Below are 26,329 nucleotides of genomic sequence, written 5' to 3'. Positions count from 1 at the left end.
CAATAGGGGTGTACATTTTGGGACGTACGCGAGCACTAGAGATAACGCTGGAATGTACGATTGGTCACGTATACATTGCCGGGGCACTCGACCGGTAGACGACTTCGACGAACAGCAACGAGTCTATCCGAAACCTTACGAAGCCTTCGAAGGCAAAGCCGACTTTGACCCTACCGTCGCATGGATTATATTCGTTTTCGCTACAAAACTACCTCTTCGTAAAGAAAAGCTTCCCACCAGTCCGCACCAACAACCTTCTCGTTGTGCCCTCAGTCCTGCGGCCAGAGGTTCTGCACGCCCTGTATAATGATCCAACGGCAAGCCGCCTCTGGTTCTCCCGAACGTTCGCAAGGACACCAGACGAGTATATATACTGGCTGCGCCTGACCGCCACGTCACCCAGCATGCCAAGAGACGCTGAGACTGTCAGCTACGCAAGACGCCACCTACAAAGCCAGCGGGACTGCCATAGCCTATCGAACCTCCTTGCCCACAGTTCGAACAAATGGGAATGAACCTATTGGAACCCTCTCTGACGTCAACATTCGGAACTAAGTGGATCGTCGTGGCTACCAACTACCTAATAAAATACGTGCCCGAATATGGGAATGAACCACTCCCAGCACAACAGCCCCATGATCTAAATATTACGCCAAAGCTTTCTTTTTCTTTATAGCATAAACATTAGGACCCCACCGCAATCATACTTATCTCGTGCCAATTAGCGCCAAGTAGCTCTTCCAGGAGACTGCCGCATATGCCACGTCACGCAGAACATGCGCGCGAGAGGAAGCTGGTGCAATAGCAGAAGCACCAGTTTCCATTTGGCTAAAGCGGTTAAATAAGACAGTCGAATAATATTCAATCTTACCATGGTCTTTCCAGTCGTACATCTCTCCCCATGCATCTCTCCTCGTCACTCTTTCATCGAAAAATATCAAACACCGCCTTTGTTCTCGTGATATCACTCCATTAACGTGTGACAGTGTGGATTCTCATGAATTGCATGCTGTCAGCATTTCGGCATACCTTGTGAACGGTGTAGTTCGTAAAGATAAACATTGCATGGCAAAAAAGTGTTGACATGAGCAGCGCACGAACATTAATATTGTACGAGATTACACGTTCAAAACTATGAAAATAAAGACAGTTGTGCACGCCGCATTTACTTTCAGAGCATTTAATTAACTGCTTCACGAAAGTTTCGCTTCACAGATCCCAACTTGTGCGTCAGATCTGTATAATTTTAATGTGAAACACTCTTTGGCTCCATTCCAGGCACATTACTGTAGCTTGGTAGGTAGGTCGGTCTGGCTTGTCTCGTCATACTTCGGACTTCTCTGATAAAAAAAAAAGCACGGCAGACAGTGGAATTGAACCACTGCCGTCGAACAAAGCAGTCCAATGCTCTAACCACTAAGCCACGATCGCTTTTGTTGTTCTTTATTGCCTCGCTTGACAAAAAGTTTACGAGCTCAGAAAAACAGAATAACAAGATCCTAGTACCGAGAACCGTCAGCTGTTTGCTGACTGCAAGTCATCAGTATTTCGGCATGTGCAACAACATTTCTAATCTTGGAACCCACTCTGGTAGATACGTCTGCACCTTCTGCACTTCGACAAAATGAGACACAGATTCGCAAAAATCTTCGCGAACTGGTCTAGCGTCGATACCCGCATTGTGTACAGCAGTCCGGGTTCGCCATATACTGAGCAGGCCCAGGAGCATAACCAAATCGAAAGGCACACCATCGTCGTTTTCGACCGTGAGATAGCGGATTCCATGCGGACTTAATGGGAACTGTTTTTCCAATGTTTTCTATAAGATGTCCCAGAAAAACATTCCACCCGAGCAATCTAAAAACATATGCTCAATTGTCTCTGTTTTTTTTTTTGCATAACAAACAATGAGTATCCCACTGAGCAATTAAACCCTTTTCTTCTAACCATGTTTTAACGGGTAAGGTTCCTATGTGCAGCCTAAATAAAAAGGTTTTAACCCCTGGCCCAACGAGCATTTTTTAACGCGTTACAAAACATCTTTTCCTTTGCCTGCACACTATAGTTCACGGTACAATGGCACAGGAAATAACTCATCCACAAGGTCCTTGTACAGTTTTTTACGTGACACATCAGTCAAATATTGCAAAGAAAAACGCACCGAAAAGAATCGGAAAGATGACACCATTTCATTTAGGTATCCCCGTACTGGTCCTTGCTGACACAACAAACTCCGGTTGCACTTTACTCAGCCTCAGTTGAATCATAGTTCTGATAAATGTATCATCTACATCTCTAAGAAAAACAAATCGACTGACGAGTTGTATCACATACAGATGCACTAAACCAAGCCCACCATCACTCCCTCTTTTAAACAGATTTGTTCGGCTCGTTTTTTCCCATAGAGGGCTCCAAATAAAGACCGCGAGCACTCTGTGCATTTTTTGTACATTTAACCTACTGCAATAGAAAACTGGCATTACATACCATATAGCTTGCTTACGAGAAATAAGTTGCACGTCGTGGCTCGTGCGCAAATCGACTTATTCCAGCCTTTCCACTTTCGTGCATTCTCACGTAACACCTCTGTTTTGTTTTTTTCCAATAAGGCTCGTTGTCAGAGTAGTACTACAGGAGCACTCCTAATTATTTTGTCGGTGTTTCTTGCCATTTAATGTTCAAAAACATCCTTGGTGCGACGTCCCAATCCCCATGCCAAAACCCAGGGCACTTGTCCCAGACTAAGCCACGATCGCACGCATACTCATATCATGTCAAAGCCAACTGTATAGCTCTTTGAGACGTCTGGCGTGTTCGTCTCGTGCCACTTTCTCGTTTTCTTTCCTCGCGACAGCTCACGCTTTGGACGCTCTGTTAGGCGGCACTGTCTCCGGGATCGGCACACATTCTTCAGTACTTTCTTCGTAGCAGCCAACGATAGACTGAAACTGTGCGACGTTGCATCGCCTTCGTGATAAAACCAGGTTGATCAGGTTTTGCCATTTCTCCACCTGAGTGTAAATGCCATCGTCGTTTTAAATTAGACCACGTGACATAAACATACGAAAGGAAAGAGAACCGAGGCACCCGCTTCTTCTTTTTCTTTTGTAAGTACGTACGACTGCATAACACTTAGTCGCCGATCGCGTCACAATCTATATTTGTCTCGCTAACGCCCGTTCAGTACCTATGCAAAACCCAACAATCGCCATGTATAAGTTTGCATCCAATAGCCGCAGTAGAAATCGTTCCGTTGCCGTCATGTGATCGTCGTCAACGTGGTCGTCGTCTTGCTGTAGTCGTCCCACATATATCTTACGTGTGCATCACACACGCAACTACTCGATTTACACAAACGCATTGGTCCACCCGGTAAAGTTTTGCGGAACCCAGAACAGTGCTGGAGAGTCAGCTATTCACAAAATGTTTCGCATAACATCGATTCTCACAGAGCACGATCGGATCTGCACAATCTATCATCCTTCGAGATTTCACCTGGAGTGACATGCCAGTCCTACCTTTATGCTAACTTGTGCAGGTACCATTAAATAAATAAATTTTTGTTATCAATTTGAAGTACAGTTAAGTGATGTAAACGCCCCTGCACACGGCTATCTCTGTCATCTACTTTGCATTATATATAGATACCAACAGGCTCAGACCAAATAGTTAAGGAAAGGCCATTCTAGGTTTACGGAACGATGCGCGGCGTCGAGCATGTGTGTTTTCGATGTGAAATTACGAAACTCAGACTCGAGCTGCTAAAGAGCCCGAAAACGAATTTCTGCCCGCCGTGCGTTCCTCCTGCTCCCTGCCAGTGCTGCTTCAAGAAATTGTCACCGGGGCTTAGATTGCAGAGAACGTCCTACAGCGGGCTGATGTCGGTCTCAGCCTGTGAAGTTACAACGACAGCGTTGCAGCTAATCGTTATCTGAAAACTAACATAACCTCCAACTCTAGCATGAGATGAAATAGCCCCGGGTAAAAGCTCGGGTGCATGACTGTCCTCCTGAACGGCTGAGTACACCGCAACTTGAGGCCGATGTAGATTCTGTTTCATCAAGCTTACTTACGCAAATGGTCGCGCACACAAGCTAAGAAGCTTTCTTTAAGTATCTCTATGGTGTACGCGCAACTGAACACAGTGAACTGCAAAATAAAGTATGTGCGAATGTTTAGCATATATGGCTTTTACGGGTAGCAGCCGATCAGTCGAAGTAAACTGGTTGAACCAACTGGTGAACCGCTCGTAATCATGGCACGGTTAATAAAGTTGAAGAAATCCAAAGAATCCCTATAACAGAGAAAGGAACGCACTAAAAGAGAAACTGACGGTGCTGCGCTTCGCATTGAGCCTTTGTTTTCTTATACTCCATGTAAACACAACCACATGGGCTCACGAGCACTCACGAAATCCCTTTCAGCGCAGATGTACGGTCCGATCCTGAGCAGAACCAGAAGGTCGTGATTCTGGGCGAGTTTCAGGAAGTGCACAAGGTCTTCATTGCCCTCGAAGTCGTAGCGGCCTTCCTCGGGCTCGTGGCTGCTCCACTCGACGTACCTGCGACAGGTGCGCAGTAAGTACGCAGTGCGGCACCTCTGACTTCAGTGCCAAAGTTTTGTCTTTTGCACTTTCGTACAGGCGTAGACATGCTGGAATGCTGGCCGGCCGACCGACTCTGATAGATCGACTGACATCCGGACATTCCCCCCCCCCCCCCAATATCCAGGCATGAGCGTAAGCTCATTTTCTTTTTTTCTTTTTTTTCTGGGATATTAGTGAACCAGAGACTACAGAAAGTAAACTTCTCCTCACGTTTGTATAGCATTGAGTCCCGCCGCTTTCATGGTTATCAACCGATCCTCCCACTGCTGGGGTAGGGTGCGGAAGTAGTGGATGCCACCCGCAACGATCTGTATGGGCTCGCCATCCTTGAGAAACCTGTTGTTCTCGTAGTCGATCACGAAAGACCTAAGTGTCTGCGTACACCACAAAAAAAAGAGCAAAACATTATCCTCAACAAGATATGACATGGGCTTTCTACAACATCTCGATTAACTGCTTTTTGCCTTTAGATACTGATGCAGCTGCTGATTTATCACCGAATTATTGAGAACAAGACTAGCCGAAACGCTGAACGGCTTAGTGTAACCGAGAACCTCGTTTATAAGCAGATTGCTTGCATATTGGGGTGCTCTAACGTAAAACTACTCTAAACTTTTCTATTCCATTTTTGCAGTCAGTCCTCCGCGATTGGTCAAAAACTTTTTTGGACCACCCCCACTTTACCTGTATATCAGGCGACGTCACGAAAACCGCGATAGCTCCGCATCTGATATGACGTGAACACGCTGATTATGCGTGATTTGACCGAACAAAAGAAAAATAGTTATTTCTGAATCGACGCCTTCTAGCCATTAACCTTCGGCTATCGGTAAAAAGTTTTCGGGCTGCACCCACTTCACCTGCCTGTCACGCGACGTCACAAAACCACGAAAACTCACTGCGTCCAATTGACGTGTACGTGTTAAAGAGACATTAATATACCGAAAGAAACAGAATTTGCTTCTGAATAGCTGCTGGTTGCCCCGTTCTGAAATGAATAAAAGATTGCTGCCGCCGATCGCTCAGGCACTAGCTACTCACACCTGCCGGAGAGCATGGGTTTATTTTAGTACAATAAATCTTTTTGCGTGGCCGTGTAACGTTTTCGAGCACTTTCGGCACGTTTACGACCTCGCTCTGCCAACTCTTCTTTGCTGAGGATCCGTTTTAGCGGCATTGTTAACTTTCCGTTGCATGCCGCCGCGATTTTCGACCAGCCACCTTAAGCTAAGTAAAGAAAAGCGGACCAATCGCCGACGCCAGCCCCACCCTTTTCATCCGGTTATCGATTTTCAGTGCAGTGGCTCGGCCCCATCGAATCCCTCGGCACTTGAGCGTGCTCCTCGCCTCTTGTCAGCCAATTAGATAAGACAAGCCGCTCAGCGTAGGCAATGTTACTCGTTTTTCAAGCAAACAAAAGTGACCTCCTATGAACGACGAGAGCGTTTGATTGGTCTGTTCAGACAACCCATCGGGTCAACGCCCGATGCTTGCTTCGGCGGTTACGCATATTTGACGTCAGGCGATTAGAATAAAAACATATTGTATTAGTTTTACGTTATAGGGCCCTTGGATACACGATGCGCCCGTCAAATTAGCCCTCCTGGTCGGTTCTTCATTATTTATTTGTTTGCCTCTCTATACTGACAATTGAGCTTATGCTCTGTTCTCTACAAGCATAAATAAGTGTTTTGTTCCTGCTTCTGGTTGTTTATAACAAAAAATTTAATGGTCATACAGTTGCTTTGAGTATCATTATATTGAGGAAAAGGCCGCATGTTCGATGATGGCACTAAAAGCGATATCTTTATCTCGTAATGGCAGACCACAACGACAACGGCTATGCGCGCGGCGCCGGAATTGTGACTACAATCCCATCGTGCGATCGGCGTTTCGCTATACATCGACATCTCGCTTTTTTTTTTCACAAAGCCCTGCACGACCTAAGGTGATCGAGTGATGTTCGGAATTGCACAGCATAAGCCTCGCACTATGCTTATAAGACGTTGTCTTTTCGTGTACTCACGTTTTGGAGTGCTGCCGGGCGAGCCAATAACGCCAGCGTAAGAAGAAAGAGCTGGGCATGGCTGTTCATCATCGAGCGGCACAGGCGTTCTGCACAGCCAAGCGGGCGAGCTTGCCTTCGTTGACAGAAAGCGGGAAGACAAGACTGTGGCGTGCCTCTCATATTATCTTATCAATCACGTGTCCGTACTTTTTATTTTCGAGGCAGTCGTTCACTCTCCCTCTCTCCTTCAGATGGCAATGCTCCGAACGTATTCGCGAACTCGCTTCATCTTCATCAAGTCGCTGTGCAATCTCTTAAGCTGGGAGTCGTTATGAGCGGAAGATATACAGGGCTGGCGCGGTACACTCCTTTGGCGCATGTGTTTGATTGAATGAAGAAAAGAAGTTGAATGATGCGACTGGGTTTTCTTTTTAGGTGGCCAAACAAGAAGGTGCTTAGAACAATGGGAAACCCCAAGGACACTCGCAGGAGCATGTCGGTGGAAGCCCCTAAAATGACGGCGACACAATAGCTGACAATTCATTTTATAAAAGATTTGGATGCAGCCAGATAAAAGTTGAATTGTAAAGACTGGGATGCTAGCTTTGTTCGGCGAATAACTTTGACAAATTGTGTTCATGGAACTTCCATCATGCTTCAGAGCACTGTTGAGAAGAAACGATGGAGGTCAAAATTGGGGTTCATGGAACTTCCATCATGCTTCAGAGTACTGTTGAGAAGAAACGATGGAGGTCAAAATTGGGGTGGGGTTGGGGGGGGGGGGGGGCACTGCGTGACCCGGATTCCTCTTCACAAAGGCGTTCGCACGCAGGATCTGTTCGGACAAACGACAGCCGATCGTAACGGCCGACTGCATGATAGCGAACCAGTGACAAACAGCGGTTGCGCAACAGATTCTGTGTGAATCTACTGTTCCTTACAAGTTTTGTTTCTGTCGTAAAGGAAACATAGGTGTGCGCATTTTGCTAAATTTTGAATCAAATCGAAATGTCCTTGCTACTCGATTTGCATTCGTTTCGGCAGTTCCCTATTAGAAATCGTCGAATGTTCGTTTCCGTTCTAAGAGAGAGCAACCGATGCAAGTAATGACTGTTCGCAATAGTTGTGTCGCAGGAGAGCCGAGGTTGTGGCGCATAGGCACCGATTCCTGACATAAGCGCGGATTATTCTTGTTGAATGGTTTCAAGTCATTCAATGAGTATGTCTTGCTTCTTAAAAATTTTCGCTTTCGATTTAAGCAATTCAACCGAATATTTATTCAGTGAAACCATGTTTGCATTCCTTTAAAACAATGCGTTGTGCTTTGGTATCACAAATCTGTTTCAACGAACACATTTTACGTGCATCTAGTGACGGGCTGCTTCCCTGTGGCATAACGTCAAACAAATGAAAGCACATGTTTCCAATTTAGAAGCCCCTCATTTTACCGGACAGCCATCGGTGAACGGCATTACACGCATGCATCAAAAAACGTAAATAAGCGTCTCCTATTTTACCAGAGGTCCTCCATGGAAGCATTATAATTCAACTTGCTCAGAAAAAAAAAATATTCGATATTCGCGACTCGCTTTTCTCGAATACTTGGATTGGATTGCATTCAACGCTGTTCACACCCTTAATTGAAATAAGTAAAAGCATTCATCTGTCCACACTGTTTGTATATGAAATGAATATCATTAACAGTTCATGAACTCTGGTTCATACAGAGTCATACCCCTTTGATTGTTTATAACCTGTCTTTAGACGGAGAATCGACTTACGACCGTTAACTATATTGGCGCACTGTCGTTTATGTGTCGTGTGCAGGTTATATGCAGAGAAAAGGAGAAGCTACGTCGTCTGTGAGATACATGTGTTTGTACGGCTTACACTTGAGCTGGGCGAATGATCGACGCCCAAGTCGGTTAATCAATTAATGATTTAATTGCTGTTATTATTTTGATCGCGAATTATCAGTTCAGATCACATGAGCAAAGTCAGGTAAAGGTCGGAACGAAGACCTCCGCTTCACTTGTTCAATACCGAGGAATGGAACCAGAAATGGTGTAGCTAGAATTTTCTTTCTTTTTTTCGCGAGGGGATTGACACTCAGTTGACCGAGGACGAGAAAGGGGAGGGAGAAAGGAGAGGGGCTGGGCAGGCCACATACTAATACAGAAATTTCGTCCGGATAAGGAGGGGGGGGGGGTTATCACGTGCTCAGTGTGCCACCCCCAGGCTACGCCATTGGGAACGACATACTGTGACCCCCGGCCGTATTCACAAACGATCCTCGATTCGAAGCTCTTCCTTCATTCCACCGAATAATAATATAATAATATATGGGGTTTTACGTGCCAAAACCACTTTCTGATTTCGAGGCACGCCGTAGTGGGGGACTCCGGAAATTTTGACCACCTGGGGTTCTTTAACGTGCACCTAAATCTAAGTACACGGGTGTTTTCGCATTTCGCCCCCATTGAAATGCGGCCGCCGTGGCCGGGATTCGATCCCGCGACCTCGTGCTCAGCAGCCCAACACCATAGCCACTGAGCAACCACGGCGGGTGTTCATTCCACCGAGTTGAGCACAGCGCTGCCCTGATGAAGACGCTGCACTTCTCAAGGATTGTCGTGGATGAAGCACAGTGACCACTTCTGTTGAAGAGTGGCGCTGCTATCTACTTTATTTAATCGAGGTAGAGAGTTGAGTGGAGGGACGTTCTAGAATACGGGATGAGTGCTCCGAATAAGATGGCGCCTGCGTTCTGTTCTGCAGAGAATAGAGCCGATAACTGCGTAGTGGGCTCCGACACCACCACTGATGTTAACGACCGTATTTGCGAAATCGTGCAATGAAACAACAAAGCTGCCTAAATGCCCCTAACTGCAACAAATATACGCCCTCAAGAGCGTCATCTCTTTTAAAAAGTGAATAGCCTTCTAGAATCGATCGGCTATTCGCTTACGATGAAAATAATCGCTGATGGTGTTTTTCTTCAAAGCTAGTTGGGCATAAAAATGGCCTGAGCTGAGATTTTAGCTCGAATACGTAAATATTCAATCAAAACGTTCCGATTTTTTTCTATTTTGTGTAAGTCCACGTGGAAAAACTCAGCAAGCACATGGCAACTTCTCGGCCGGGGACCAGCTTTATCAAGAATTATTTTACAGGCGCCCGACAGCTAGTATTGCCGCAACATTCCGCAACGAGTTGTGAAAAAATTGTAGGCAGAATATACAAAAGACAGTGTGCCTGTACACAGTGAAATAAAGACGCGCATAACCTCCGCCTGCGTGACGTGCAATATACCTCCGCAAAGGCGCCATGTATTGTCTCCGTTTTCTGTATTCCCTCGATGGTCAGGGATGCCTTTGAAAGAACGTATTTCTTGTAAGTATCTACTCTCTTGAATACGTAATTCTACTTCCTGTCTGTCCCTTCTGCTTGCTTTTCCTATGTGTCTGTTGCCATTCGCTTAACGATAGTGACAATGGTGATCGTCACTTCTCATTCGTGACTAGTACTTCAGCTTTGTTGCTATTTACGCAATGTTGCAGCAATGCTATGTTGTCTTTGATGTGTAAATTCATGGAACATCATGGCCTTTAATATAGTTCACTTATGGAAAAACTTGTTCCTGTGATTATGTTCTTGCATTGCCGGCATACCTCCTGTGGGTAAATGCATTTCCCGGAAATGCGTTTCCCTTGTATCTGTTATAACGCTCGTCTGACAATGGTGTCTTCGCGGTGTACTGCACGTCGCGCATAGGGAAGTTGTGCGAGTCTTTATTGTACTGTATGTCATCCCACTTGCTTTGTCAATTCTGTTTACAACTTCTTTACAACTAGTTGCGCAATGTTGCAGCAATACTAGCTGTCATGCGCCTGTAAAATAATTCTTGACAAGGCTGGTCCCGGGCCGAGAAGTTGCCATAATTTGTTATGTTTCAACGTGTACTTACGCAAAAAGAAGGATCCGGACATTTCAATTAATTATTTCGGTACATCAGCTAAAATCCCAAATCTGGCCATTTTCCACGTGTCTGTCATGCGTGGTAGGCATGCAAACAGTTGCCAATGAGAAGAGGCTTTACACAAGAGAAGTTTTGTGAATATGTGCCCTGGTCCTTGAAAATAGTTTACCCACTTTTCACAAGAGCCCCCTGAGACCCTCTCCAGCGTTTGCACCAGATTTAACGCGTACTTGTGAGTGTTTGGGGACGGGCATCTATAGTTCTGTTCCAAAGTTTTTAGGCGCTGTTTTTGACAGGTAGTTTTCGTGATAGGAGCCAGTCGACTACCTTATGATTTTGTTGATTTGCTAGGGTTCAAATATGGCGTCTGTGGTTGCATGGCTTAACCTCCTTCTAACAAAACTTAGTTGAAACCTCCGCAAGATTGTTGTTGATGTGATTGATGGTTGGCTGGGCTATGTCACCCAAGCATATACAAGTGGCGTCGTAGAGGGGCACTCCGAATTACCTTTACCGCCCGAGGTTCTGTAACGCGTCCCCCGTGTTCAAAACACGAGCGGCTTGGCATTGCGCCGCCATTGAATTGTGACCACCGCGGTCGTAAATCAAACCCGAGACCTTGTCTTCTGCAATAGAACAGCACATCCATTGAGTGGCGGTTGTCTTCATGTAACCTTGCCGTTCCTGTCCATCCGCGCTGCGTATTGCATAAAGTTCTCTTTTGTAAAATATTTGGTTGCCTCAGTGGTTTATTGATTTGACGAATATGGGACGGTGCCGTTGATGTCGGGGGTATCAACGAACTTCACGAAGCAGCCGCGGGATCCAATCCCACACGGCGCCTTCTCAAGTTCCATGACGTGAAGCACATTGTGAGTTTTGAAGAGCACTGCCGGCACGTACAACGTCTGCTGCGGTCCCATGGGTGTCCAGTAGCGACCAAGGTTGAAGCCGTTAAGGAAGACAGCACCCTGCACAATGAAAGCGTGGAATGTAAGAGAAACAGACAGCAAAAACGTTGGGCCGATACCATCAGAGGACGAAGTCTAGCGATGACTGCCCGCCAAACCTACTAAGGTATGCTGCTGGGCACTTTAAGTGGTTAGATATAATGGTTAATGCTACGAGGTATGCGAGTGCCTGTGGCGTTGCACTACCTCCAGGATCGGCCCACGTTACAATTACCACATCAAAACCGTTGCGAGGAGGACACACCTCGTGCGCTGGCATCACTGGGTTGGTACACCAAGTCAACAAATTTGACGTCACTGTCTCCGACACTAGCCCAGCTTCGATAGCGCTTTATCCGTGATCGGTCCAGTTTGTTCGGCCATACAGCCGCCCATGCAAAGTAAAAGGAAACGCCTAAGAAATCTTCGTTTGGAACAGAAACCATCGAAGGTGATCAGCGATAGCTTTTTGTGTAAGCTGCTGCATAACCCCGCGTATTCCGCGAATCACGAAATCTTATGGGCACATCAACAGGCACGCGATCTGGCTGTCTCGCAGCCAGTCTAGTTTTGCCAACTATTCTGAATTTAGCGGGACAGTCCCGACTTCTGAGTAAATATCCCGTGTCCCGACATTCGTTTTTCATCCACTGGATAACACTAAATAGACCACATCTTCATCTTATAATGCCTGACAACTCGTTTGTGCGTTCCTGTTTGTGTCCGATTGCATTGTGATAAGCATAAAGGCAAGTTCTTTATTGTCGTGGTTCTAGTTTTGATGTGGGCCCTAACCATTCACGGTACCGCTATCCATATAGTAGCCCCGTTAGTCAGGCGGCTATACTGCCCCTTCCTTTTTGTAAACAGTGACACGGCAGGAGTAAAAAACCGTACAGTTATATTGCACGTTCTGACAGGCGAATGCTGACCCTGACAGGATCGGTCGTCGCCAGCTACCCCCCTCCGTACCGACTTCGTTTACTCTATAGTTGGCAACCCTATTCCAATAACAATGTCAAACGATACTGCGGCATTATATATTGGTGTAATCCAATCACAGAATCCCAGTTGAAACTTCGTAGCATCTCCAAGTATCCGTACCCTACCTTCAATTTCGTTGCGATTGGCGATTGGCAACAGACGGCACTGTTCGTCTGTTGACGATCGCACGCTCGCAGCTTGCGCACGCCCTCTTCACCTCTCATTCTACTCTTGCACTTGCGCTTTCTTCCTCCACCTTTATCTTTTACTCTCCTCCTTGTCGTCCATGTTTCCCTCTCTAGTTTTTATTGTGCAAGATCGACCGACGTCCATTCAAAGTAGGCCAAGTAGGCCAAGTAGGTAAAGGGAGCTTTAAAAGACGGGGTTCAGCAGCTCCGAGATATACCTTGCTGATTACTCACTTTCATGCACTCTTCCCATTAACCCTGTGCACATCGTACGTGTGGCTCGGTTGTCGACATTCACTAACCTTCTTCCAATGGTCGAGCCTGATGAACGTGTCTCTAGGAGGGGACGCCCGTAACGGAAAACTGGCTTCGTAGATTGCCAGTCCGTTGGTGGATGCGCCAATGCAGCCGGTAGGCATGTTCGCCTTCGAAGAATGTGCGCCTTCGATCGGAAGGTGATTTCTGTCAAGATGCCCTCTCTCGTCGATGGACGTCATTTGCCAGTCGGTCAGATTCACTCCAGATAGGGTCACGTTCGAAATGATGCCCTGAAAGGAACCAGCAGCACAGTAACGTTTACAAAAATACAATTTTTTTTAGTTTAGCTAACCGGCGCTCTTTATCCTCAGTAATGATAACAGCGGAATGGACTTGGATCTTGGTTTTTTTTTTTCGTTTTACCAGAATGTAGCATAGATCTGATTGAATTTACGGGGGCAGTAGCATACGCCTTTAAGTGTTGTATCACACTGTAACACGACACCTGACGCTGAATTACCTGCGATTCGTTCCTGTAAACTTCGATTATTGGCAAAGTTAGGTCCAACAGAAAATAGAACATCTAGAACCATTTGCTCGTAAAATGTGAGAATGTTCGCCTTTGTAAATGTCATTGTGTCTGAGAGTTTGTCCAGGCAAGACGCAATCTAATGGCAGAAATCTGGATAGCAAGATCACTTATTCACTCTCTGCTTCCGCAAGTTTCTGCGACCCAAGAAGATCGAAGGTGGGAACTCAGCTTTAATGTTGAGGTTTCTCAGCTCTCCCTTTCTTTTCCTTTTTTTTTGTTAGAGGTATTTCACCGGTATTTCTCCTTCCTTGATGTGACATTAGCTTCTCTATATATGATTTACATGATTCAACCTTATAAGTAGACGTTTGAGAACCCGAAAAAGCGAAAACTAAGCCGGCCCAATCTGCTACCGCGGCCTTACTTCTGGACCGGGGCACCAGCTCTGAGCGCTAATCCCTCACTTGTGCTCGTCGTTCAGCCTTACATTCCGACGAAGGTGCTAAGCATAGGCATATTTTATGAGTAGTGAATTACTTGGCGAAAGTAAAAAAACTGCATAAAATTTCAACGCGCAGTATTAATAGCACTTATTGTCTGCGGAAGGACGGCGAGGAAGTCCATTCCACACAAAGGGTTTGTGGGACGATCGAAGCCCGCGCGACTTTGCAGCACTAAAAAAGCATCCACGTGTGAGACATTATGTGTCTTATTGATCCAGCGCACTTGGTTTTCGGGTGAACATATCCCACTGCGCCGTTATCTCTGTCATCAAGAGCTTCACTACTCTAGGAGAACGTGCGATGGCTTAGCAACTTCAACTGCAGTATAGACGAAAGGCATGCATGCTCATCTTGACAGCAACTCACCTTCGTGTCGTTGAGAACTCCGAAGCCAATCCTTCCCTGGCTTTCTACGACTACCGTCAGCCTTTGACCTTCTTTCACCGGAATCATAACATCGTACACATCGTCCATGCGCGAAATTAAACCCCGGTAAACCTGCATATTGAATGGAACTGAATGCATATATATATACATACATATATATATATATATATATATATATATATATATATATATATATATATATATATATATATATATATATATATATATATATATATATATATATATATATGTTATTACATGTCATGCATTAGCCTGAGCAAACAGCGTCTATTGTGCATTCGGCGAGGATCGTTGAAATCTTTACGTTTGCCTTTAACTCTTTCACACAAAGTAATCGATATGGTCTTAAATTTTATAATCGCGGAGAGTTGTCGTACCTATTTTTTTATAGTATGTTCGTTGCATAACATAATCTACAGGCAAGATCCTTCTACTCTGTCTCTGTTCCAACCATGTCGAATTTCCCACCGCCTTCACAATCAGCGTAGTTTCAAGCGCCTTTTTGGCCATACAAGAGCATACAACTGCGCAACCTTGCCACGAGTCATAGATCGCTTGAACGACCTCCCAGATTACCCCGCTAACATCACTGACTCGGGTGCCTTCGGAAAAGAAATATCAAACCACTTTCCTTAGTTACCCCAGATTAAACTTGCTTACCTCATATTTCACAAATATAGCCAGAAGTGCTCATAATCGCGGGTGCCGCAGATAGTGAGCGGGCGTCCTCCTTTTTTCCCCATTTCTTTCTCTGTTGTATTTGTGCAACTTGGTCCTTTTTTTCCAACTATGTCTGAATTCATTCTGTGATGTTCACCCTACCTCTTGGTCTTATATCTCTGCCATTATCAATGCCTCTTTTTTACTACACAAAATCTTGTTCCACGCTAACAATTATGTAACGGTAATAATAACATCTCTTGTACCCATGTTCCTTAACTATTTCTGTATTGCGCACTCTTCATAACGATATGCCTTTTTGTATCTCCCTCCCTCCCTTCCTCAATGCTCGGATGTAAAGAGCCTTTGAGGTATTTGTAAATAAAGTAAATAAAAACAGTCCATGGTAAAACCATAGGGAAGATTATGTCCACATTTCTTGCACCTCGCAAGTTGTTTCAATCTAGATATTAAAGCATGCGTAAGTAATATGCGCGATATCAAATTATATTACCGTCAGGAACAGCGGACTCATTAAGAACCGTATATGAAACGTGTACTGCTAGTCTTCCCTTAATTTCTCATTTTTCATCTGCTGCACCGTTTGTGATGGTAAATGTACGTCAACACCGACCATCGTTTCCCAGTAGATCAATCTATATAGAGAATAGTGTTGAAGGTCTGCAGTGGGACCCAGAGTCCCGATCATTGCTGAGTGCCATTGTTCATTTAATTAATGTGCTACACTTTTCATATGTGTTTTTCGCTATAATTACACGTTCTTTTTTCATCAGTAAATTGCAATATACCTAGAGACGCTCTACGCGAAGATAGTTAACATAAAGGCTGCAGGCCTTCCTTATGTAAGAATTGTAGCAGTAGTGTGTTGAACTTATCCTCCGCGAAGTAACACGTATCACTTTTCAGTCCTAATTTCTAGACAGAGCCACCGCAGTTGCCTAGCGTTCTGCTACAGCTGCTCTAGCACGGTCGCGGATCCTACAGAAACTCGTGCCTTAGCGTCAAGTATGTAAGTCTGGACATGAGCCTTCACCGCCGTGGTTTGTACGTACGTCGTTTACGTAGACGTATCCTCGGTCTCTGAGGCCTGGCACGCTAAGCACAGCAGGGTTCCTGGGACGGAACTTCACCTCAGTGTCGTACAGCACCAGGGCTTGACTCTGCGGTCGAGAGTGGTACCGGCAAAAAGGGAAAACTTTGTGGCGAACTTATCGTTTCAGGCATTCGGAGGGACATATCACTACCATCATCACTATCGCCATCATTACCATCAACAAATTTCATCATTATTAAAAAAACTTAGAGCGCAAGAAATACATTGAACGAAGAAAAGTAACACATGTGCACAGCACACCACACGCGCTCTTCCTTCGGTGTCTTTCTTGTGCTCTAAGTTTTCTAATAAGGCAGTACCAAAGCCCAGCTAGCCATCCTATATTTCATCGATGAAATACGTTGCTGGGCTAGTTGGTGCATGAATAATTACCAGAATTCTGGCTCAGCAAGGGACGAGGGACGATTTTTGGCCGCCTGTCTATGTTGCTTCTGTCGTCCCTCGTCTTTTGCTCAAGCATATGTCATGTCCACGCAACAAGAAGGCCTACATAATGTGAAGCCACTCGTGAGGTTCAAAGCATAACGTAAACAATACATTCAAAGTGAGTATATACGTATACAATAATTTCAATGTAGACAACATTATACAATGTAACAACATTATAATTTTTAGTTATGTGGGAACAGACGTGAACGGTGGTTGAATGCGTATGAATGTCTTGAATGGCTTGCTGTAATGTCGCTCGAGCACTCAGCCACCGAAGGATTTGCCGTACGTGGACTGGTATAAAGTGCATTGATGCGGCGCGTTTTCCCGAGGAGACGAGGATGAATTCGTTTAAAAATATATAGCAGTTTGTGTAGTCACTGACGCACATTCACTTCCACGCTTTGCGAGTGTCCCCATTTCAACCAGCAAACGAGCAGCGCTATCCTCTACGCTAGGCCAGCTGCGGACAAGTGCCCGCTCACAGAAAGTAAAATTCTTGGGCGCTGGCTAATACGCAGACGTCAGCGCAAGCCATTACAACGGTGCTCCTGCGTTATCTTAAGATATACCGGATAGTGGGAAAAATTGTGACTGCGCACTGTGTGACGTTGTATGTCTCAGTGGGACGCTAACACCGTGTATGACCATGTGGTACAGACTGTACGACAGCGCATTATGACAGGATGGTGCGTGCAAGAGAGGGACGAAGAGGAAGTGGTAGACTGTACACTGAAGCTGTGACCTTTGTACCAGACTGCGCGATTACCGTTAACTTTACCCATGTAAATAATTGCACGTACATTTGTGCATTGGGTTGCCTCTTCGTAACTACATATAAATATATATATATATATATATATATATTTATATGACCACCTCTGGTTGATAACCCTGTCTTTCTTATGCTTATTCATAGTGTGCGTGCGTGCGTGCGTGTGTGTGTATTTGTGTGTGTGTTTGTGTGTGTGTGTTGTGTGTGTGTTGTGTGTGTGTGTGTGTGTGTGTGTGTGTGTGTGTGTGTGTGTGTGTGTGTGTGTGTGTGTGTGTGTGTGTGTGTGTGTGTGTGTGTGTGTGTGTGTGTGTGTGTGTGTGTGTGTGTGTGTGTGTGTGTGTGTGTGTGTGTGTGTGTCCAGCTGCTACTACGGAACCGTAGACAAACATCCCATCTCCTTCAAATCGACGGTGTCAGCACGGCGATTAAACATGCCCTTGCTATACCCTAGGGCTGACTGCCTTTGGAAAAGCCGGTGTAAAATTCAGAGGAATAAAGTTAAGAGGCGGCTCTTAGTAGGTATCATGTGTCATCACCATCGTCATCATGAATAACGCAAACATAAATCCACCGCAGGGCAAATGCCTCTTCCACACCTCTCCGAACGCCCATGTCCTAGGCCACAAGTGAACTTCGTGTTTTTTCATCATTCTACATAATCCTCCTCCAGCAATGACAATGATATTGCACCGCCATGTCTATTCTGCTACTCTGCTACTCGGTCAATCCGAAGTGTATAATGTTCAATGTAACAATATTGTATGCACGCCCGCCTCGTTGTACTCTAAACACCATCTTCCTTTGTCGGCTACCGACTATGATTCTATATCTGAGACATTTTGTCGTGCTGAAGAGGCTGGTAGGCTTGCTGGTCTACGCACGCTAGCTTCGCAGGAAACATCAAAGGCAAGATATGACAGCCGGAACCGATTTGGTCTGGTTGTGGACCCCAGTGCGGAAGCACGATCTGTGCACAAAGCTTTTGGCACACTACGATGGCCCTATGGTGAACTATACAATAGCGCGCCTCGCCGCCAACGGCCGACGTTCTGCCCGGACTCAAGTAATGCATGACGCCAGGCCCAAGCCATGCACCCAGCGCGAGGCCATCTGACTCGCCCAGCGGGCTTCGTCTGCACAAGGAGCAATATGTAACGGCACGTTTGTACACACGAAGACGAAGTGAACTAGCGGTGGAAGGGTAGAAGGACGAGGTATTTGCTTTTGGTCTGACGGCCTCGCCCCATCCAGTGTTTCAGCGCCGAACCTTCTAAACAAACGCCTCACGCCTTGTAACAATATAGTCAATAATCAGTAATGCATCAACTTTCGTCAGAGTTGTTAGTTTCTTCTCGATTAGTTTCTCCATTAAGCAACGTCACCAGTTCCAATCCATCATCGATACATAGCTCGACGTCGGTGCAACCTTAACTTCTGCCAACACACCAAGTAGCGAAACTTGCCCTCGGTATCTGCATTTGCGTACGCCATCGCTTTTAAACGCTAGGTTGCCTGGTGCTTTAAAGTTATTGACGTTAACGTTAGAATCCTTACCTGCCTTAGTTGCTCGAATGACAGAGGAAGTTTCGACGACTTCGTGGCGTTGGCAAAGAGGCGTCTAATGTCCGCCAAACCGTACAGCTATAGAAGAAAACAGACAGGATAGAACAGTAAATGACAGTTAACTTAGTGAGTGGAGCAGTACAATGCGTATAAAAAATGAGCTTCTTCGTTTACTGTGGAAAAAATAAGCGCGCAAGTCGGTTCCTCAGTGAGAGGAATTTAGGTGTTTTACGTGACCTGGTTGTAAAAAAACGAGTAGCCTACCGCTGGCGAGTTGAGCTATGGTGGGTCATTATCATACCAGCCCAATGTCAGGGAATTGAAGTGACGCTCATGCAGCAATCACTGTAATATCAGGAGGCTGACACGTCCCGTCTGATGCTGCATAATACAGCCGGTTTCCCGCATTCTTTAATGAGAAATAACACAACACTTATATGACATCCTCATCGTTACAGGAACACGTTAAATTTTGCACAATAAAAGCAGTCTGAAAAAATTTGGCTTAGCGCAGACGGAACTAGGCGCGGAGGTACCACGTTTATCGCATGACGACAGCACTGCTGCTCGTTTAATTAAATAAAGCAGTACCCTATACGGAAGTTTCACATCCTACCCTGTGCTATAAATAGATGCTACAAGGGAACTCACCTTCTTTAGCCAGATCTTTCCGAGCGCCATCTTCTGTTTGGGCTTCGGCACTGAAGTGGTTGGCACTGGAAGGTACTGCGTATTCGCATGCGGTGCACACGCTGGAGTTCACGATTTGGTAATCCACCGTTTCAGTCAACGAAGCTGCTCTATACATCCAAACAGCCATCGAAATCCAAACAAGGCAAAAGCGTCACAAGAAGATGAAGACTTGCAATGGCCAAAAATGGACCAACCAGCGGAACAGTGGAACAGTCTTGACTCTGTGGCCAATGTTTCACGCAGACTTGTCTTCGTTAGCCACCGATGAAGACAAGTCTTGTCGAAACTTTGACTCCTCGCTGAAGCTTACCTTGTTCACCCACTGTTGATAAGAAACAGCTACTCAACTGACAATTTAAAAGAATATCGACAGAACCCATCAAACGATGACTGTCGACGGTAATGTGTTTAGCATTCAATCAATAAAGCAACACAAGATATTGCCACCGTCAAAAGGAGCTTTGTATGAGGCGTGTACTGCAGCAAAGCTCCTCTTTCGCGCTTCCATAAGAACACTCGGCACCATCTAGCACCGCCGGCACGAAGCCTGCGTGTCACCCGCCGTGATTGCTCAGTGGCTATGGTGTTGGGCTGCTGAGCACGAGGTCGCGGGATCGAATCCCGGCCACGGCGGCCGCATTTCGATGGGGGCGAAATGCGAAAACACCCGTGTGCTTAGATTTAGGTGCACGTTAAAGAACCCCAGGTGGTCAAAATTTCCGGAGTCCTCCACTACGGCGTGCCTCATAATCAGAAAGTGGTTTTGGCACGTAAAACCCCAAATCTTATTATTATTATTAAGCCTGCGTGTCCTCCGAAATGTATATGGCGCGCCAGTGCGTGCGAGCGCTGAGAAACGCGTCATGCGGCAACCGGGTTCCTCTCCCCGCGCTTTTTTTCTGCACATGATGCACCATCTAGTTGCACTACCGAGAAGCCCGCGCGTGGCCTCCGAGACTAGAAGAGAAAGAGAGAGTAAACTTTTATTCGGACCGTCGAGGTGGTTGCTCTTGAGGTCGAGTGGGTCCGTGTCTAGAAGCGTGCTCGCCGGCGCCATGGGGACGCTGAGAATTGATCCCTGGCTTGCGGCAAACTCAGTGGCACATATTCAGTGACCCGAGTTGGCAAAAGGTTCACTAAACAGCGGCACATACACAGTGCGTATGTGGCGCTGTCTTTGAGGAACCCTTGTGACTTTGTCTCGATTCCACTAAGCCCCGTAGAAATTTAAGGAACTTTTTTCCATCATTTTGCAGAGCGGCACATTACCAGTGGCACACACCTAGTTACCCAACTTGGCAAAGACGTTCATTGAAGAGCGTCATACACCTACTAGCCAATCTAGTGACCCAAGTTAGCATCAAAGAGGTACATTAAAGACCAGCAGCGACCTAGTGGTGCATACCCAGTGCCCCAAGTCGGCGTCAAACAGTTTCTTCGAGCAGCGGTACCTATACCCATTCCCGCATCTGCCATGACCCATGTCGGCGTGAAATAGGCCACATACTCTGTGACCCAAGTTGGTCCGACGGTTGATTCCGAACCCTGTTCTCTCGCAGAGCAGCACCATTCGACCACGAGACTACCCCGAGACCCAGGTAGGCGGGAAAATGGTTAGATACAATACATACAGATATAGATAGTTTGCCCCCGGGAAGTGCGCGAAGTACCCTAAGAACGCTGACGCCTTAATATTGTCACGCTCTAACACAAGAATAAGTGACAGTAGGATCAGCCAGAGATGAAAAATGCCAAGCACTGAGCGATGGTTCTCCAGCTGGCGCGGGATCTTCGACTTTGTCGTCTTCTTCGCCGTTTTGCTGGGCACGCAATGCTGAATGTTCGCTGGCTCAAAACACCAGGTGGCATTATTCCCCCTCCCTATGAAGCATCGACTCGATGCTCAAACACAAGACGTACACGAAAGGTACGCGCATTAGGTAGGACATAAAAAAAAGGGGGGGAAACGCGCTAGCACACATACGGGCATGCACACGAGGGGAAAAAAATGGGTTCTGTCGGCGGGAGCAAAAAAAAGAAAAGAAAAATCACTTCGCAGTTCTTTGGAGGACGACGCGACGACAGCAAAAAACAAGAGTTTGTTTCACCAGTAGACTTAACATCACCGTGCAAAATACGGCTTGAGGCGGACGACATGTACAGTCTCTGCGCGTGGTAAACGGCGCTTGGGCGATGGTAGGTCTCCGTCTGGAATCACTTCATAGTTCACGTCGCTTACACGCCTTAGTACTGTGTATGGTCCAAAGTACTTGCTCAGGAGTTTCTCGCTGAGGCCTCGCCGTCTAATGGGGGTCCAAACCCAAACTTGGTCACCAGGCTCATAGGTAACTTGTCGATGGTGAAGATTGTACCTTATGGCATCTGTACACTGCTGCTGCCTTATGTTGACACGGGCCAGTTGACGTGCTTCCTCGGCACGCTGAACGTACTCCTCGACGCCAGGAGTTAACTGGTCGAGCTGATCAATGTCTTCATACGGAATCATGGCGTCTAGCATAGTTTGAACTTCTCGACCATAAACGAGGTGAAACGGCGTAAATCGTGTACTTTCCTGTGTGGCAGTGTTGTACGCAAACGTTACGTACGGCAGGATTTCGTCCCACGTTTTGTGCTGCACATCGACGTACATAGAGAGCATGTCTGCCAGTGTTTTGTTTAGTCTTTCTGTCAAGCCGTTAGTCTGAGGGTGGTATGCAGTGGTCTTTCGATGAGTCGTGTAACTCAACTTCAAGATGTCGTCCAGAAGCTTCGCCGTAAATGCCGTCCCTCGGTCAGTGATGATGAATGATGGTGCGCCATGCCGAAGCACAATGTGGTGCATAAAGAACTGGGCAACTTCCGATGCTGTCCCGCGTGGTAGTGCCTTCGTCTCAGCGTAACGCGTCAAGTAATCAGTTGCGACAATGATCCACTTATTGCCGGAGGAAGACAAGGGAAATGGTCCAAGAAGGTCCATTCCAACTTGATCAAACGGCGTACGCGGAGGGTCGATGGGTCGTAGAAGGCCTGCAGGCTTGAAGGGTGGTGACTTTCGGCGCTGGCATTCACGGCATCCTTTCACGTAGCGTTTGACGCAAGCAGTCAGGCCAGGCCAGTAGTACATTTGCCGTACCCTGTCCAGAGTCCTTGAGTAACCCAAGTGACCAGATGTCGGCTCGTCGTGGCAGGCTAATAGGATGTCGTCGCGAAGGGCTTGAGGCACTACTAGAAGATGTGGCTTGTCGCCGGCACCTGTGTTTCTTTTGTATAGGATGCCCTCTCGAAGGCAAAATGGGCCTTAACTCAGCGTCCGATCGTTGTGTAGCGAGTAGGTCCGGTCTGCTGAGGGCTCCCAGGAAGGCGCTGTCGTCTTCCTCGTCAGGATTCTGAGATGCAACAGGTGCTCGTGATAGCGTGTCAGCATCTTCATGTTTCCTACCAGACTTGTATACGATGGTGATGTCAAACTCCTGGAGTCGCAGACTCCAACGTGCCAATCGTCCAGAAGGGTCTCGGAGGTTGGTCAACCAGCACAAAGCGTGATGATCGGTCACCACTTTAAATGGCCGCCCGTAGAGATAAGGCCTAAACTTTGTAGTAGCCCAAATAACCGCAAGGCACTCCTTCTCTGTGGTGGAATAATTTGACTCTGCCCGTGACAGAGTGCGGCTCGCGTAGGCGATAACTCGTTCAGTTCCGTCTTGTCGTTGCACCAGGATAGCTCCGAGACCGATATTGCTGGCGTCAGTGCGTACTTCTGTGTCAGCATCCTCATCAAAATGACCGAGCACGGGAGGAGAAGACAACCGACGTTGTAGCTCCGCAAAGGCAGTCTGTTGTTCATCAGTCCAGAGGAATGGTACGTCGTCACGTGTAAGGCGAAATAGCGGCTCTGCAAGCTTCGAAAAATTTTCAATGAAGCGCCGATAGTAGGCACACAAGCCCAAAAACCGTCGGACACTTTTCTTGTCGGTTGGAGTGGGGAAAGCAGCTACGGCATCAGTCTTCTCGGGATCGGGCCGAACACCTGCCGCGCTCACGACGTGACCAAGGAACTTCAGTTCCTCGTAACCGAAATGGCATTTCTCTGGCTTGAGTGTAAGGTCAGCCGATCGAATGGCTTCGAGTACATTCCGAAGCCGTCGAAGGTGCTCGTCAAAAGTCTCCGAAAAGATAACGACATCATCGAGATAGACGAGGCAGCTTTTCCATTTGAGGTCAGCGAGAACTGTATCCATCATTCGCTGGAATGTGGCTGGCGCGGAACAGAGGCCGAAAGGGAGTACTCTAAATTCGTAAAGGCCGTCCGGAGTCACAAACGCAGTTTTCTCACGGTCCCGCTCATCTACTTCAATTTGCCAGTAGCCACTTTTCAGATCGATAGAGGAGAAATACTTCGCGCGCCTCAATCTATCCAGAGAATCGTCGACACGAGGCAACGGGTACACGTCTTTCTTTGTGACGTTGTTTAGCTTCCGGTAGTCAACACAAAACCGAAGCGTGCCATCTTTCTTTTTAACGAGAACGACTGGCGATGACCAGGGACTGCATGAAGGCTGTATTACGCCGTCTTGAAGCATTTCCTTCACCTGCGTTTGAATGGCATGTCGTTCGGTCGGGGAAACACGATAAGGCAGTTGCCGTATGGGGGACACGTCGTCATAGGTGATGATACGGTGTTTCGTAATCGACGTTTGACGTATCTTCGACGACCGTGCAAAGCAAGAGTGGAACTGGAGCAACAGCTCACGGAGGTGTTGTTTGTTCTCTTCAGGAAGCGTAGGACTAATGTCGACGTTGCGTATAGATGGTTCAGCATTGTCGATTGCCTCGGAAACAAAACACTCCGTGACGTCAGCGATCGGGTCGGCGTAGGCGATGACAGTACCGGGGAAAAGGTGCCGGTGTTCGTAGCTGAAGTTCGTGACAAGAACCTCACAGTGGCCATCATGGAGATCAATAAGGCTTCTTGCTACGCAAACACCTTGAGAAAGCAGCAGAGAGCGATTGCTTTCTGCGACCGCTTCACCGTGTAAGAGTCTGTCACATGCCACCTGAACCACGACACTTGCACGTGGTGGTAACAGGACAGCGTCGTCGACGACACGAAGAGGTGCTCGAGGGTGGATGGTGTTGGTCGTCGCTGCCGCGCTCTTTGTCGAGAAAGTGACGAGGCGTTGGCGAATGTCGATGATAGCTCCGTGCTCCCGGAGAAAGTCCATGCCGATGATTAGGTCTCGAGAACACTTAGGGAGAATGCTTAAGCTGGCAACAAACGTAGAGCCGCGAATCTGTATTCTTGCCGTGCACATGCCGAGTGGGGTGACGATGTGCCCGCCAGCTGTACGAACTGGCGCTTGATTCCAAGGCGTTGTCACTTTCTTCAGAAGGGTGGCCAGTTTTTCGCTGATTATAGAATAATCCGCTCCAGTGTCCACTAAAGCAGTCAATTCGCGACCGTCGAGGAGTACAGGAATGTCCAAGGAAATTCTTTTTCTGTAATCAGCAGGTACCGTCGTCGTCGATGTATCGTCGGTTCGCGTACGCGTCAGTAGGGGTCCTTGAGCACGTCCAGACTGAGCGGCCTCGCCCCCGAAGGTCGCTGTGGTTAGTTTTCCCGGCGCGGGCTGGGCGACCGACCCCGCACCACACTCGAATACGTACGGCGAGTCGGAGAAAACCGCCGCGGCGAAGGGGAGCGTGACTGGTGTCGAGTTGATGGGGATCTGCACTGTTGGGCAACGTATTGTTCAATTTCAGGAGGACGCTGGCCGAACCTAGGTCGCGGCGAGTTTGCTGAAAATCCGCGTAGTCCGAGCTCTCGATAGGAGCACTGTCGGTAGACGTGCCCAGCTTCGCCACAGTGAAAGCAAAGGGGACGGCGATCAGGTGCCCGCCACACGTCTGATTTCCTTGGGGCCTGTCGGTGGTCCTGGTAATACGAGGCCGCTTGGACGGGCTGTAGCATGGCCGGGCACGCGGTGCGAAGCGGGGAGGGAGCTGGGGCAGGTTGCCTCAAAGCTTGCGCATACGACATGCGGGAGCTGTCAGTGCTTAGTGGTCGAGCTTCGGTGTTGAAGGGTGGTTCTCTTAGCGCTTGCTGGACTTCGTCACGGAGAACGCTGGACAAGGAGTTGAGCGTCGGCTGTGAGGGTACCGACAGCTTCTGGAGTTCTTCGCGGATGACGGAACGAATGAGCTCTCGAAAGAAATCGACGTGGCCCCCGAGAGCTCCGAAGAAGTCCGTAGGTGAGGCAGCGTTCACTTGGCGTTCGTAGGATGGTGCCCGCTGCCGAAGCGTCTGTTCAATGGTGACGGCCTCGGAAAGAAATTCTGACACTGTTTTGGGAGGACTGCGCACGAGACCGCCGAACAGCTGCTCTTTCACGCCGCGCATCAGGTACCGCACCTTCTTTTCTTCCGACATGCTGGGGTCGGCTCGGCGAAAGAGACGCGTCATGTCCTCGACATACATTGCGACACCTTCGTTCGGCATTTGTATACGGGACTGAAGATCACGCTCAGCTCGCTCCCGGCGATCAGGGCTCGCGTACGTCTCAAGAAACCGGCGTTTGAATTCTGCCCATGAATTTAGGGCATCTGCACGGTTCTCGTACCAAACACGTGCACCATCGTTAAGGCTGAAATATACGTTTTT

General features: G+C 47.3%; 2 protein-coding genes across 2 annotated transcripts in view; both read right to left on the bottom strand.

Moving 5' to 3' along the window:
- The window catches only part of LOC139057209 (beta-galactosidase-like), a 47,967-nt gene extending 41,051 nt beyond the window's left edge, over positions 1-6,916 (bottom strand). Inside the window, exons 1-3 of the mRNA XM_070535043.1 lie at positions 6,633-6,916; positions 4,817-4,980; positions 4,411-4,561 (exon numbers count right to left, since the gene is read on the bottom strand). Of these exons, the coding sequence (XP_070391144.1) occupies positions 4,411-4,561; positions 4,817-4,980; positions 6,633-6,794 (477 nt within the window). The 5' untranslated portion in view covers positions 6,795-6,916. The remainder of the gene's footprint in view (positions 1-4,410; positions 4,562-4,816; positions 4,981-6,632) is intronic.
- A 4,408-nt stretch (positions 6,917-11,324) lies between these two features.
- The window catches only part of LOC139057208 (beta-galactosidase-like), a 31,136-nt gene continuing 16,131 nt past the window's right edge, over positions 11,325-26,329 (bottom strand). The window contains exons 10-15 of the mRNA XM_070535042.1: positions 19,630-19,704; positions 18,970-19,056; positions 16,150-16,257; positions 14,375-14,506; positions 13,018-13,263; positions 11,325-11,564 (exon numbers count right to left, since the gene is read on the bottom strand). Of these exons, the coding sequence (XP_070391143.1) occupies positions 11,343-11,564; positions 13,018-13,263; positions 14,375-14,506; positions 16,150-16,257; positions 18,970-19,056; positions 19,630-19,704 (870 nt within the window). The 3' untranslated portion in view covers positions 11,325-11,342. The remainder of the gene's footprint in view (positions 11,565-13,017; positions 13,264-14,374; positions 14,507-16,149; positions 16,258-18,969; positions 19,057-19,629; positions 19,705-26,329) is intronic.

This window comes from Dermacentor albipictus, chromosome 3 (genome assembly GCF_038994185.2).
Source record: "Dermacentor albipictus isolate Rhodes 1998 colony chromosome 3, USDA_Dalb.pri_finalv2, whole genome shotgun sequence".
NCBI lineage: Eukaryota > Metazoa > Arthropoda > Arachnida > Ixodida > Ixodidae > Dermacentor > Dermacentor albipictus.
This window is presented reverse-complemented; position numbering and strand designations above follow the sequence as displayed.